At 36.7% G+C, this 15,218-nt stretch overlaps 2 protein-coding genes across 4 annotated transcripts in view; both read right to left on the bottom strand.

The window, feature by feature from the left end:
• The window catches only part of LOC128520658 (cathepsin K-like), a 287,992-nt gene that overhangs the window by 58,096 nt on the left and 214,678 nt on the right, over positions 1–15,218 (bottom strand). The window lies entirely within an intron of this gene.
• Positions 1,748–8,563, bottom strand: LOC128520664 (protein CTLA-2-beta-like). 3 transcript variants are annotated; one of them, XM_053495006.1, is made up of 4 exons: positions 8,487–8,563; positions 3,071–3,177; positions 2,574–2,696; positions 1,748–2,124 (listed from the first exon to the last, which is right to left on the bottom strand). In XM_053495006.1, coding segments are annotated over exons 1-4 (282 nt in total). In that variant the 5' UTR covers positions 8,488–8,563; the 3' UTR covers positions 1,748–2,073. The 3 variants fall into 3 exon arrangements, with proteins under 3 accessions (XP_053350981.1, XP_053350982.1, XP_053350983.1); XM_053495007.1 differs by lacking the exon at positions 8,487–8,563 and adding an exon at positions 3,340–3,385; XM_053495008.1 differs by lacking the exon at positions 8,487–8,563 and adding an exon at positions 3,340–3,380 and having other exon boundaries at positions 3,071–3,196.

Raw genomic sequence — 15,218 nt, 5'->3', positions numbered from 1 at the left:
CATACATACAGTATGTTACCTACAGTAGGTTTTCGTTTTAAAAGCGTTATACTGTGAAAAAGAGATTAGGAAATTTTTGTTTCTTGTATCTTAATTTGGTAGTCTGTAAAAACATTTATCTACAATCATTTATTTTATTTTATTAATTTTATTAATTTCATTAATTTCATTATTTGTAAATGACAGAATTTGTACATTATTTTATCATGTTGTTTGGCTGTTTACATAATATCTAACAAAAAAAGAGTATTTTACACTTTGTTTACATTAGGTTGTACTTCTTTCATTATCAGCCAATTACTTTCTGTTCGTTAATCAGAGTGAATCACAAATAAAAAAATTTAAAAGTAGTACAGTAGATTGAAATCCAGTGCATAATAATTCACTCATATCACTTCATTACTGTTAATTAAGCAATAAAAATATTAAGTAATCCCAGTAAAAATATTCTGTTTAGCTTTTCTAATTAATATCCACAGGTATTTGTTTACATTGAGCATGTACAGTAGCTTAGCTTATTTTAATGTAAATTATTAAATTAATTATTAATAAATAAATAGCTGCTTATAACATCGCTTTTACTCAACATTTTGATTTCACTTATGGTCAAGGTTTAACTCCAGACAGATATCTAAGTACTGCAAAAGTTTCATTAAATTCTGTCTAGTCAGTTTTGCCTGATATTTGTGACAAAATCTGGCTGGACAGAAGATAGGCAGACAGACACACAGACAGATAGAAAATTTTCACTGACTGGTTGTGAGACTTGTTTCAGGCCTTTGAGTGTATGAAACATATACTGTAGATATCATTAAAAGAGTGGGTTCTAAAATAAAATGTACAGACAAAACCTTTCTTTTATTTATATAGATTGTATCTTTACTGCACATTCAACATCTGGTTATGCATTTGGGAGGGGAGTTGCATAATTAAAATGTTAAGAAACGTGTGTCAGTAAACGCAAACATCAACTGAAGTATGTGTGCAGATAATATATATCATACAGTGATATATATATATATATATATATATATATATATATATATATGCAGTATATATATACAGTATATATATACAGTATATATATATATATATATATATATATATATATATATATATATATATATATATATACAGGGAGTGAGAGAGAGAGAGAGAGAGAGAGAGATCAAAGTTGATCAAATTCTTACAAAATAGCTAAAATATCCCACTAACTTTCAGGCGCCATTGTGAAAAGATATTGTAACTGCAGCTACTGTGACAAGGGCAAACTCTGATGCCTCGATGACTGGGTCAACGCAACTTCTAAGGTTAAACTCTTGAGGGATGTTCCCAGAGTGCAATGGTTTACCAAAAGTGATCCACGAAAGAAAAAGTAGTGAACCCATGACAGTGTGATAGGTAGACAAGGCTCATTGATGCACGTGGAGAACAAAGGCTTGCTGTGTAGTTTCATCCAATAGATGAGCTACTTAGCGGAAAACAGGGGGGGACCTACAGTATTCAATATTAGACAGTTGTTTATAATGTTATAGTGTAGCTGATCTGTGTGTATAGCAGTAGGAAAATTATCCAAAACACATCAAGTCCACCTCTGAATGGCTAAAACTGCATAATTAAGGTTTTAGAGTGATCTAGTTAATAGACACAAAACTTTTATTTAAAAATGACAGTTTACTGCAATTTAATTGATGACTTCCATTCAATTTGCAGAAATCAAAGTTTATTATTGCAAATAACTTTTTTTTTTACAGTCAAGAGATATGAGATTATAGATTAAAATAGAATATGTTATAGGTAGAATATGCATTAAAATTGTGAAAATCTGTAATTTTACCAGAGATGAGCTGTAAAATTACAGTAAGAATATTAAAAAAAGTAACTTCTTATGGAAATGTACTGTAGAAAAACATTTGATATTTTCTTGTGATTTAACTGTAACTATTGTTTCGGCAACTTTGCTGCCAGATTTTTTATAAAATTTGTATGATTTTTTTTTATAGTGTGGTAACATTACCAAGCTTGCGGTAAAGTAGGTTATTTAATGAGTCAAAAGAGTAGGTATTTATGGGATCACTGTCCACAGGATTCTAGAAGCCCACCACGACCAACTTCGTTTGGTGCCTAAAAAAGAGAAGTAGATAAGAGAGCAAAGAGTCTTTAAGAGAGCAAATTACAAACTATGTTACAGTTATAGCTCAACCTCATCTAACAGTACCTTCCCCCACTGAACCCTGATCCCTCAACCCTGGAGGTGCAAGCCCACAGTAATAAAAACAATAACCTCATTAATGTTAATTGTATTTGATTATTGTTTACAGTACTGTCAATATGCTTTGTATTTCAAATGGCAAAATTAATTTTAAATTATCTGTGACAAAGCGGAAAACTGTTCTTTGGTCAGTACCAAGTACTGTACTATTGAGCAGTGTACAAATGCGGATTCAAATGGTAAAAAACCTACTTAGAAAGTAGTTAGAGAATTGGAGCAAACAAAAATGAGCAAAAACTTAACCACACCATGTTTATATATTTTAATGACAATAGGATATTTTAGTAAAAGTGATAATTACCATGTCTCCAAATTGATTCATGCCTAGTTCACATGTTTGTAGGCCCTTTTTATACTCTTGATTATGGCGCTCAATAATCTTCAAGTTCTCCTCCCAGATAGCCCTCCGTGAAGCCTCCTCAGCCTACATTTGTACAAGATTAGCATTTGTGCATTATTTGACTATATTTGACACAATTCAAAAAAGTATAAAATACCAGAGTTAAGGAAAAACTGCACTTCAAAAAATGGAATTAATTATTTTCAGATCAATTATTTTCAGATCTATGGGTAACTGGAATCACCTGCATGGGTAAATACACTTCCCTGACAGCTGTGCAATTAGATAAAGTATGTGGGTTTTGTCTGGCATAACCTTTACTGATATTTAAAACTTAATAAATGGGCAGGCTACTCATTCATTCATTCACTCATCTTCTATACCGCTTAATCCTGTATTCAGGGTCGCGGGGACTTGGCGCCTATAGAGTACAGCCCGGACCCTGTAGAGTACATTACCGGGGTCTTGTAATCCTTCTTGTAAGTAGTTTTCCATTTTTTCCATGATGCATCCAGAGAAGAATCCAGAGGAGTGCTTTTTCCAGAGGCCATCATCTGCAACAACACTAATGCACAGAAGTTAGACTTGTGACAAGATAAGTAACTTACAGACTGTAGCTAGTGTCTATCATTTGACTTTAAGTCAAAACTGCTCAAGTGCAGAATGTTTAATGCATTAAAATGGCAAAATCATAAATATAAGTTCTGTTAACAGTAACTAGTCATACATTACAGTGAGCTCAGTAATAAACTCCTCTTTGCTGTAGTTAACTGTCGATTCGTCTCTGTTTTTTCACTAAGCATTTTATAGTGCGTGAATATACAAACGTATGGAGCGCCTCCCTTAATGTTATTGTTGTAAACACGGTATTGGAATTTTTCCGTTATATCCTGAGGAAACAGGGTGAGGTGGCTTTCTTTATCATCAGCCAAATATACTCTCTTGACAGCAGTGCAATTAGATGAAGTATTTGGGTTTTGTGTGAACAGGCTGATGGGTTTGTCTAAGTTTGTCTGGGCTGGCCAGCAGAAAGAAACAGCTTCTCTGTGTTGGCCCTCAGGGAGAAGTTATCAGACTGCAGGTCAGGGATCTAGTGTCTAGAAGGTCTACTTAGCTAATCGCAGCAGTGTACAGCATTGCTTTTTAAGATGGGAGATAGCATACTACTGCTTCTCCCCAGTGCTATGTGTAAAAAAGACCGTTCTCAAATGTTGTTGAAAGAACTGTTGTTGAGAAGTGACATCTGCTTCTCATGTGTTCTGTCTACAGTATGTGCCAGACCTGTTAAACTGGTGGAAGATGCTGGCACATGGAATCGAACTGGCCCACAACAGTTTTCCTGAGTATTACCTCGGACACTTGCTTAAAATAATCTGCTGAGCTTTCTTGCTTTTGACATAAACCACACAAGAGGTGCCTCTCTCTGATCCATGTGGCAATGTACGGTACCTGCTCATTAAGCTCACACCTCATGAATGGAGTGGCATTCAGGTGAGGTACAGCGTGCCTACTTCCATTTGTCAGAAGAAGAAGCAGAAAACTATGAGTGTTAAAAAAGGAGACCTTGGCCCAGTGTGTACTTTTGAGTGCACAAGCCGCTATATAATGTCATAAATTGACTTATGATGCTCAAATTGTGCCTAGAGTGGAGCTTGTTCCAAATCGCAACCAGGTGGCTCCACCCGGAATGTCTTTTGCATTTGAGGTGGCAGAGCGAGTGAAGATGAACTGCATGTTAAGAGCCCTCCTGCAAGAGAAGTGAAAAGCAGTGGGCATGAGACAGCCAGTAAACATGTGGGAGATGGTGAGCGTGCCAGAGCACTAAACACCCATTTACTTGGACAGGAAAAGAGACAAATAAGTGAAAGGTTTGTGCCAACAATCTACTCCCCACTAAACAAAGAACCGGCCCTTCTTCCAGTCCCACGCCCAGAATCTTTATGTGATGAGCTGATGCCGTTTAAACCAGAATAGCTGCCAGGACGAGGTTCTCTTGCCAGATTTAAGTGCACCAAAGATCACATATCACCTCCTACACACGGATTTACGCCTCTTACTACTTTTTTTTAACATAATCTGGTATATTTTCATAAAATATGGCGAGAATCTGAATGCACCCAGGGCATTCCACACCCTTCGGAGGTCACCTGGGGGTACACAGCACAATAGAGAAAATCAAGGAAAGGTTAAACTAGCTGGGGCTAAATGCCGAAGTATACAATAATCACATGACTCCATTTAACCAATCAGCTGCAATAACAATAACCATGTTTTATATATATGGTCTAATGTGTGATGTTGCAGGCTGTTGCAGATTACGCTGATTCACACATCAGTGTATCATCTGCAGACCGATGGACTTGTCAAATGTTTAAATCAGATGCTGAATGTGTGGACGACCCAGAGGGTGGTGGCCGCAGTTGGAAGCCTGGGACAGAGTAGCCTTCACCATTCAGGTCTGTAATATGCTGTTGTTAAAAAGTGACATTTGCTTCCCATGTGTTCTGTCTGTGTGCCAAACCCACTACAACAAATACACAAAATCAGTCATAACATTTTGAGCACCAGCCTAATATTGATTTGGTCCAAGGTTCTGCAACCCAAACAGTGATACACAATATACTGTGTGTGTGTGTGTGTGTGTGTGTGTGTGTGTGCATTACCAGCATTAACTTTTATAAGAGTTTAAGCTTCGGTGGCTCTTTTAATACAATGGGCTACTATTTGCTGGTTCCAGTAAAAAGATGAAAACACACAGTTTTTGTTATTTGTTCGTATAGCAGCAGAAAAATTATCCAAAACAAAATAAAATCAAAATTAAGGTTTTGAAGTGGCCCAATCAACAGACAGAAACATAAAAATAAAAATAACAGCTTACTCTAATTTAAAAGATGACATGCATTCAATTTTTTCAAACTTTTTTTTACAGTTGATAAATATATTATAGGTAAAATATAGGACATAATGGTATGGGTTAGATTATACAGTGGAACCTTGGATTGTGGGTAACCCGCTTTGCAAGTGTTCTGCAAGACGAGCAAAAATTTTTTACAGTGAAACTTTGGGTTACGAGCATAATTCATTCAGGAAGTGTGGGACTCGTATTCCAAAACACTTTTGTAAGCGCATACTTTTTTTTTTTTTTTTTTTTTTGACAATGCATTAATTTAATAAAGATTTAAACTGCATCACATGTATAAGGGGAAGCTCAACTGTTGCTCCTGTGCCTACATAGTTTCTTAAGTTTCCACCTACCTTCCCCCAAAAAATCCTGGTAGGGCAAATGGTTACAACAATGACTGCATAAATGTTTTTAGACGTATCACACATGGACATGGCAAAAAAAGTTTCAGATGTGACAAATTATTGGACTGCATCACACAGTGAAGAAACAGTGGAATTACAGGAATTGAATTCAGAAATCTCAAACACATTATTAAAACCTGGATGGATCATTAACTTTGAAGAAGAAACTTGGACAAACATTCATGATAGGAGACAAAAAAAAAATAATCATAGAAATCATAACTATGTTTAATAGTAAAAGCAAGATTATTTCCACCTGGGACAAGAGCTCTCAGGATTGGGACATTAGCTGTAAGGACATAACTTACATAACACAATTAAAGCTGAACACAAACTAAATCAGATAAAGTTGCAACATTCCATAGGGCAGGCAGTGTAGTACAGGTCTAACCTGTACGTAAAAATATGGAGTCATGCAGTTAAACCTTTTTCTTTTGGCATAACAGATACTGACATAAATGCCCTGTAACCCTCAACTCATCCACGCATCAGTTCTGTCAGCATATTGGCCATTTAACTATGCTAAAATGGTACTGTCCTTGTTATGTCTCCTATTTGTCTTGCTTATAAATACCATCTGAACTGCTTGAATAGACCTGCACCGCTGATGATAAAAAATAAAGCCATGATGTACCACCGGAAGGAGGGGTAATAAAAAGAATAATAATACTAAAGCCAAGATGATTTTGGTCATTAAAACAACAGGAAAGCAACAAGCTTTTAAAAGCACATAATGCTATAAATAAAATGCTTCAGTACTGTTGGAACTACTATAGTGGCTCATACATGGTGGTATCTGATAAATAATAGCACCAGACATGTTCACTTATGCTTTAAATTGCACCCCATTTTATAGCATGAACAGAGGCCGGTCTTGGGTTTATTTGTGTGAGCGCATACTAACGGAATCATTGCTGTAAAGTAAAACAAAAAACAAATGAACCTGGACTTTACCTTTGAAAAGATTCGCGACAGAGCAGTATTTCTGTAGAGCAGAGTGTGTGCGCGCGTAATTTGACACTGTGCCAGTTCACACACACACTCTCTCTCTCGCGCACACTCATCACGACGGGCTGAGGGAGAAAATAGATTTTTAAACTCTGTAATGAGACTTTCTTTTGCTTTACACGCACGCACACACGTGTGTTATAAGAAACATGCGCGAGTACACGCGCTTAAAAACAAAAAAAATATGTTTTACACACACATGTGGTCACAGTGTTATAGTAAACATATATAACATCACGGATGCTGATTATACCAGTAAGAGACGAGCACTAAGACCCAGCAGGAGAGCCGATTACCCACAATTCCGCAGCGCAAGAGAAAGAAAAAGCATTGGCTCATTTGTGATCACGTGACGCTACATGATAGTGCTCGTAAACCAAAACTTGCTCCTTTTTTCAAGTCAATCTTTTAAAAAAAAATCTTTGCTTGTCTTGCAGAACACTCGCAAACCACATTACTCGCAATACAAGGTTTCACTGTACATTTTGACTTGGAAAAATGAGCCAAGTCTTGCTTTCCGAGTAACAAGTATCTTCACGTATCATGTAGCGTGCATGCACTTCTTGTTTTGATGGCGAGCGTTATGTGATCCCAACTGAGCCAATAGTTCTTTCTTGCTTTCTCTTGCACTGCAGAGTTGTGAGTAATCATTGCCCAATGCTGTCTAAGTGCGCATGCATCACATGTATAGTCAACATCTGTCCGAGTGTGTACTGTTTACTATACCACTGTGACCATGTGTCTGTGTGTAAAAACTTCTTTTGTTTTGTATATGTGTGTGGGATGACTTTCACACACAACCACACCCACACCAGTTTACCGAAAAGAGACTCACCCTCCCAAGGCTGCAAGCATGTGTGTGTGCGTGTGTCCATCCATGTGTCTGTGTGTGTGTGTGTGTGTGTGCGCGTGCTTTGTTGAGTGACAGTCTCTCTCAGTAAACTGGTGTGTGCTGTGTGTGCGCACGCTGGTGTGTGTGTGTGTGAAAATCGTCCTCTGCAGCAGCCCCCTTGCCCCTTCCTTTTCTCCTCACTCTGGTCTCAATCACTACAGCCACAGTTCTTTTCGAAGGTCAAGTGCAAGTTAATTTGTTTTATTTTTATGTTCTATTTTGTATTAATTATTTTATATAAAAAATTTGGGTTGTGGAACGAATCATCCGAGTTTCCATTATTTCAAACGGAAGAAATTCACTTTGATATATAAGTGTTTTGTTAAGCATGCTCCTGGAATGAATTATGCTTGCAATCCAAACTTCCACTGTAATAGGATAAAATAGTATAGGTATATACAGTAGTAGAATGGCATAGAACTACATGAGAATATAACAGAACACCTCTTACCTCCCAGAGCACACACTCACACACACTACAGGCAATTTGAAAACATCACATGTCTTTGGGCTGTAGGAGGAAACTGGAATACTCTGCGCTTTTAACAATTGTAATTGTCCCAAAGCAGCTTTACACAATCAAAGGAATTATTTAAGTTTGTATGGAATGTGAATGTGTCTGAATATAGTCAACATGAAAGTGTACATAACCAGGGTTACTCCCTTACTCTCGTAGGTAGTTTTCCAAATTTCCTATGATCCATCCAGAGAGGAATCCAGAGGACTGCTTTCTCCAGAGGCCATCATCAGCAACAACACTAACACACACAAGGTAGACTTGTGATTAACAAGATAAGTGAGTTACTGTAGAGCAGTGGTTCTCAAACATTTTCTGTCATTCCCCACTTAAGGGGGTGGGTGAATTTTCAAGCCCCACTTGTCAACAAAATGATAACGAAAACGGCCAAGTGTACTATTTATTGAACCAATAAGATCAAATAACGGCAAGTTTAAAACAGATAAAATACACGTGCAATTGTTATAACGGGCTTACTTCGTCACTTATCTAGAGCTTTCTTTCAAAGTAGTCGAGTGGCTTATTAACGTGACTGGGGTGTGTTGTCTCTAAGTGTCTTCCTACTTTGTTGGGTCTCATGCTGTCCGCTGCCAGCGGTTTAAGACACAAAACACACACAGGTCTCTCCTCTGCCTTTACCATCACCACCATGAATCCAAGCGCAACATATAGGCTTCATCATAGGCTTTTTGGTGGATTAGGCTGATAATGCTGAATCACCTGCTTTTTTGTGGTTCATGTAACAAATGTATCCATTGACGTTATTATACTCACTACATACAGTACGCTACTGACCCGGTGTTATGCTCTAAAATGCCCCTCCTGCCACGGATTGCCTCCCCTACATAATATCTTTCAAATAATATATTAGAACATAAATTCATAAGTTTATGGTTTACAAATTACAAATTATAACAAACGAATTTAATTATAAATTAAGCAATATAAAAAATGTTGTATAGGGGAAAATATATAAATTATATATATTTTTTCATATACAAAATGTATATTTTTATATTGCTTATTTTATAAAAAAAATTGTTTCCTATAATTTTTCACCACAAACAATATTTATTTAGTGTAATTTGTGATAAATAATTTGTTATTTGTACATTGACAAACCCCTGCAAAATAAATGTGCCATAAAATAATCATTTTTGGGGATTTGTATTAATCGTCTTGGCTGTCACGTGCCTAGGGTTAATTATAATAGTAATAATATATTTGATAATAATAAACCTTTGAATGTATGTCCTAATATAATATTTGATGGAGACTTGTGCACTGCACAAGTCACTTTTAATATGTGGATTGCACAACCATGGATATAACCATTCATTCTTTTATTACTATTTAATTTAGCTGCTCTTATTGTTTTACATTTTTTCATATATTTTCCATATATTTTCTATATTGTGTATTTTGTGTACAGATATTTTATTTTTAACTTTTATTCGTATATTTTTATTTTTATTTTATTCTTCTCTAGTTAAACTTACCCTTTATTTTAATTTTCATATTTATTTCCTATTCATATTCTTAGGTCACGAGCAGTTGTCTAAGCATTTCACTGCATATCGTACTGTGTATGACTGTGTATGTGACAAATAAAATTTGAATTTGAATTTGAGAGATTACGTGTGTATGTGTTTGGGGAGGCGGGAGCAATCCGTGGCAGGGGGCCACTTAGCTTATAACACCTGTGTGTGTCCGCGGTAAAGTTAGTTTGATATTCGCATCTCCGAATTCAATAGCTGCGTAAATAAACCCGCGAATAAGATACCCAGATATATTTCCTTTCTACATTGTCTTTAAGCTCCATCCGCCTTAAATTATACAAGTTTAAAAGCATAAACACCATTATTCTTTACGGCGCAACGAATGATTTAGGGATCATCGCAAAATGCCGCACAGCAACAAAAAGCGTAGAACGATGTTTGAAGCTGTTCAGCGCCTGAAGGATCAAAAAGCTACTTTGTTCCCACACTGGAAACTAGAAATGCCAGACTAGTACTGCCTGATAAAATATTAATGTTTAACAAAAAATACAGAAACCTCAGCATACACATGGGAATAAATGAAACTACATATATAATACCGAATGTTTCCTTATATATTGTTCCTCTGCAATTAACATGCCGACGTTAAACCGTTATTGTTGCACTATGGTTCCACTTTTTCTCTGATGTTATTTTAATTTACTTGTATTAATGATCCATTTCTTTGCATGTGATTGTTTAGTTTCGAGTGTCCGATGTTTATTGTCAATAAAGAAAAGCATGAATTAGAATAGGTACTTTCCTATTATTTTCCACTAATTCCCTCCCGTTCATTGCGCCCCACCTGTCATGCCTGTATTCCCCACTAGTGGGGCGCGCCCCACACTTTGAGAACCACTGCTGTAGAGTCAATTACTTGACTGTGTGTCAAAACTGCTCAAGTGCAGAACACTTAAGGCATTTGAAAGGCAAAGCAATATCAGACATATAAACTCTGTTAACAGTAACTAGTCATGGTGACGCAGTGAGCTTGGTAGTAAACTCCTCTGTGCTGTTGTTGACTGTCGTTTCGTCTGTTTTTTTCATTGAGTATTTTATAGTGTGTGAATCAGTGCCCTTAATGTTATTGTGGTATTTACAGTATTGCAATTTGTCCATTATGTCTAAAGGTAACATTGTGAGATGGCCTGTTTTGTTTACCCTAAGTTGAACTTCTTTTTTCATCCGCCAAATACACTCCCTTTTTTAGTAAGTGGAGAGTGACTTACAGATGAGAAATCGAAAAAAAGTCAGTCAGATAACACTTGTCTTGTATTCTCTTAAAATAACTTCAGCGCATTAAAATTCACTCAAAAATTTAAATTTACGTACTTAAATACTGAGTAATCCCTGGAAAAAATATTTAGTTCATTTTATTTTTAAATTAATATCTATTGATGCAGGGGTTCTTATTTTAAGAATCGTATTTTAAAGCAGATTATTACATCTGCCACATAACTTTTCAACATTTTGAATTCACTTATGTCTGTCTGTTATCAACTTACATTATTATTATTATTATTATTATTATTATTATTGTTATATAATTATAATTTTGTATTTTTTTTATCTTGTCTTTCAATGTTAACATAATATAAAGATAAATCACTTTTCTTACACAAAATGTAACATCCTTCTGGTACAAAGTCTGCTGTGAAATCATGTGCCAAACAGGAAAACTGGTCATTTGTACACTTACTTTGTAGTTTCTTAACCACTGCAAAGCTTAAATATTACAGGATTGAATCAGCACTTCTATGTATATATCACAGGAAATAATACAAACTGTGTAAATACATATCGGTTCTCCAAACCTGCTGAAACATGCATAAGATCTGGACCCCTTGGGCACTTGAATGTGTATACACAATGTAAACACAAAACACAAAAACATACCTGCACACACACACACACACACACACACACACACACACACACACACACACACACACACACACACAGTAGTGTAAATGACCACATGCTTTTTGAGACCTCTGTGCTTTACACTATTCATGCTGACAGAGCTGATGTTGCTTTCACTGAAGTGCAGATGTCACTTTGCTGAGGATTAAAGGTACTGTAAGGCACTGCAGACAACACAATATTCATCTCCCTTAGGACCAAGAAACTAAGAGATATTTACATCTCTGCACATTCACAGTTTTCAGATGCTACCATCTGGCATGTGATCCTGGGATTGATGGGATTTAGGCCACCTCTGGGGTTTGTCTTACAGGCTGCACTCCACTGGATCTATAGCTTATGAGTCTTACATGTCTGGGTCAATGGATAAGCAAGAAAACATGCTACTGAAAGCATTCCAGTGTATTCAGGTAAAACGAATGCTGGTAACTTTAATTTTCCATTAGTGTTGTTTTTTATAATTTAAAATAATTATGCAAAAAAAATCAAATTATATCTAAACACTATACATGCAATTTTAACCTAAAACTTTCACTGAACAATTCATTGCAGAAGGTAAGTAGTGTGTGTTGCTATAGTTAAGGATGATTTGTAGTCCTCACCCTAATTTCCCTTAATAGGTCACATTTAATTACAGTATACTAAGTGTACCACTTAGTATACTGTAATTAGGGACAAGTCATTATATTATATTGACTTTCCTACTAAAGGAGAATAGCTTAACAGCTACTAGCAGATGGGTCATTTAAGTAAATAATAGGTCTATGATTACTAAAATCATTGTACAATGGTTCGAAAGATCCCAGGTTCAAACCCCACAACCTCCAAGTTGCCACTATTGGGCCCTTGAGCAAGGCCCTTAACCCTCAACTGCTCAGATGTATAATGAAATACAAATGTAAGTCGCTCTGGATAAAAGCGTCTGCCAATTGCCTAAATGTAAATATGTAAACCACAAACTGTGCCATAATAGTACAATCCAATTCAGGTCAAGTAGGCTTTTAATGGCTTGTAATTTTAACCATATACACATAAGTACACAGTAAAACCAAGGTCAAGGAGGATCAACCTGATATTGTAATTAAGCAGCAGTTGGGCTTACACTCTGTGCTTTTCCAGCACTTCTTATGGATATTTACAGATTAATTATAATTAATTTAAATTTTGTTTGTGCCCCCCCCCATAAAAAATTTGCATCAGCCACCACTGTTCAGGTGGTATATGAGATTTTTGGATGATTTTTGATCAGTTTGTTTTTATCTCCCATTTGTTTTAAGGTGAGCTGTGTGTGTGTCAGTCCAATCCTTTTTCATTTAGGAGATGGATGGCTTGTGGAAAAAAAAAACTGTTACATAGTCTGAATGCAAGGGCCCAAATGCTTCAGTACCTTTAACTGGATGGGTGGAGGGTGAAGAGTGTGTGTGAGGGGTATGTCTGATTAGCCACAATGCTGGTGTCTTTGCAGATGCAGCATATGGTATAGATGTCTTCGATAGAGGAAAGAGAGACCCTAATGATCTTCTCGGCTGTCCTTACTATCCGCTGTAGGGTCTTGCGGTCCCAGATGGCATAATTCCCAAATAGACAATGATCCAGCTGCTCAGGATGCTCTCGATATTTAAAGATTGTAAGAATCGATGGAAGCTGGGCCTTCCTCAGCCTTCTGAGTAAAAAGAGATGTTGCTCTTAAAGAACTGGTATGGAGGGACAAGGTGAGATTTTCCCCTAGGTGGACCCCAAAGAATATGGTGCTGTTGATGATCTCCACAGATGAGCATTGATATTCAGCAGAAACCTCCTGAAGTCAACAATCTCTTTTGTTTTATCAACATTCAGACAGAGGTTGTTGCCTTTACACCAGTCTCTGCACTTCCTCTCATGTTCCTCTTATCAGCAAACTTAATGATGTAATTGGAGCTGTGCGTAGCTACACAATGGCTCCCACATTAAGCTTCTACTGCCAATCAGTCGGAAGGGGCCGCAGACCGACCCACGTGTTTCCTCCGATCCACGTGATGTCACCGACCATTTTTTCGAAACTGCTCGCTCACGCACCGTTGGGGGTGGAGTGTTCCGCATGCACAAGCTCATGCCCCTGATTGGCTTGTAGAGCCGTCATTAATGTGGGAGCACTGAGTACCTCTCATCCCTCCCCCCTGAGAGAGCTCGGCCAATCAGCTCTCTCTAGGCCTCAGGAGATGTGTTTAAGTTAATATGGATTCCAGTTTGTTATTGGACGCTCTGGTAGACTGTAGTGATGGGTCGATCATGAACGATTCGTTCTTTTTGATCGAATCTTTAATGTAACTTAGAAGAACAAGTAGTCTCAAAGAGTGATTTCTTCATTTTCTACTGAGCGTGCATGCACAAATCACCGCAAAACCTCCGTAGGTTATGTACAGGAAACAGAATTGAGCGATTCTCCTCAATGAGTCTTTAAGTCTCGAGTCGTTCGTTCTTTTGTCACATGACTCCCATAAATGCTATGCAGTGCAGTACACAAGAAACAGGATTGAGCGAATCTTTCTTAATGACTCTTCTACTCCGAGTTGTTTTTTCTTTTGTCACGTGACTCTCATAAACGCTATGCAGTGCAATAGACTCAAAGAATGACTCAGACCGGAAGCTATGAGAGGTGAGCTACTCATTCTGTTTATTATAATATGTCCTTATCTGCATTGTCATTTTTCATTACTGGAACTAAAATTTGTATATGTAATCATATTGGGGGTCTTTTTTTTATTGTAAATGCAACACTTCAGTTTATTTCTGATCAAAAGAACGAAATGAACTAAATGACTCAAAAAACGATTTGTTCATTTTGATGTGCGAGATTCAAAGAACCTCATTAAACATAGACTTTTTTGTCTACAGTATCTAGCATGATATTTTGTACCTGATGGTGTTTGACTTTGGCTATGACTATCAATTCTAACTTAACACAATTATAATTAGCCTAAATATAGAACACAAACTACTTAGTTTAAAAGGAAACTGGGTTATGTAGAGAGGGCTCTGAATAATAAGATTTTTTTTTTTTTAGAAACCCAGTTTTTCTTCTGCACCTTACATGCATGTAAAAATACAAAAATATTTGAAATGCGAAATAAATGTGCAATTTTGTCAAATGTTACTCCAATGTTCGCCCTCTATATACTAGAAAACAAACAACTTCATTCATCTTTTCATTTAAGGAGGTTACTGACAAAGTACTTGAGAATTCAATTATAATCGATTTTGCATTCATAATTTATAATAGTGCGTATTACATAATTGGAAAATTATCTTATGTTTATAGGCTATTGTTTTATTTGCACACACCTTATTGCTTCCTTTGCCGCCCACCATCAAAATTACTTACAATTGATAGACGTGCGCGTGCGTGTGTTTGCGTGCGTGCGTGCTGGCGCGTGAGTGTTTGG

Source organism: Clarias gariepinus, chromosome 4, assembly GCF_024256425.1.
Source record: "Clarias gariepinus isolate MV-2021 ecotype Netherlands chromosome 4, CGAR_prim_01v2, whole genome shotgun sequence".
Taxonomy (NCBI): domain Eukaryota; kingdom Metazoa; phylum Chordata; class Actinopteri; order Siluriformes; family Clariidae; genus Clarias; species Clarias gariepinus.
The sequence above is the reverse complement of the archived record's forward strand: the minus strand, read 5'-3'. Positions and strand labels throughout refer to the sequence as shown.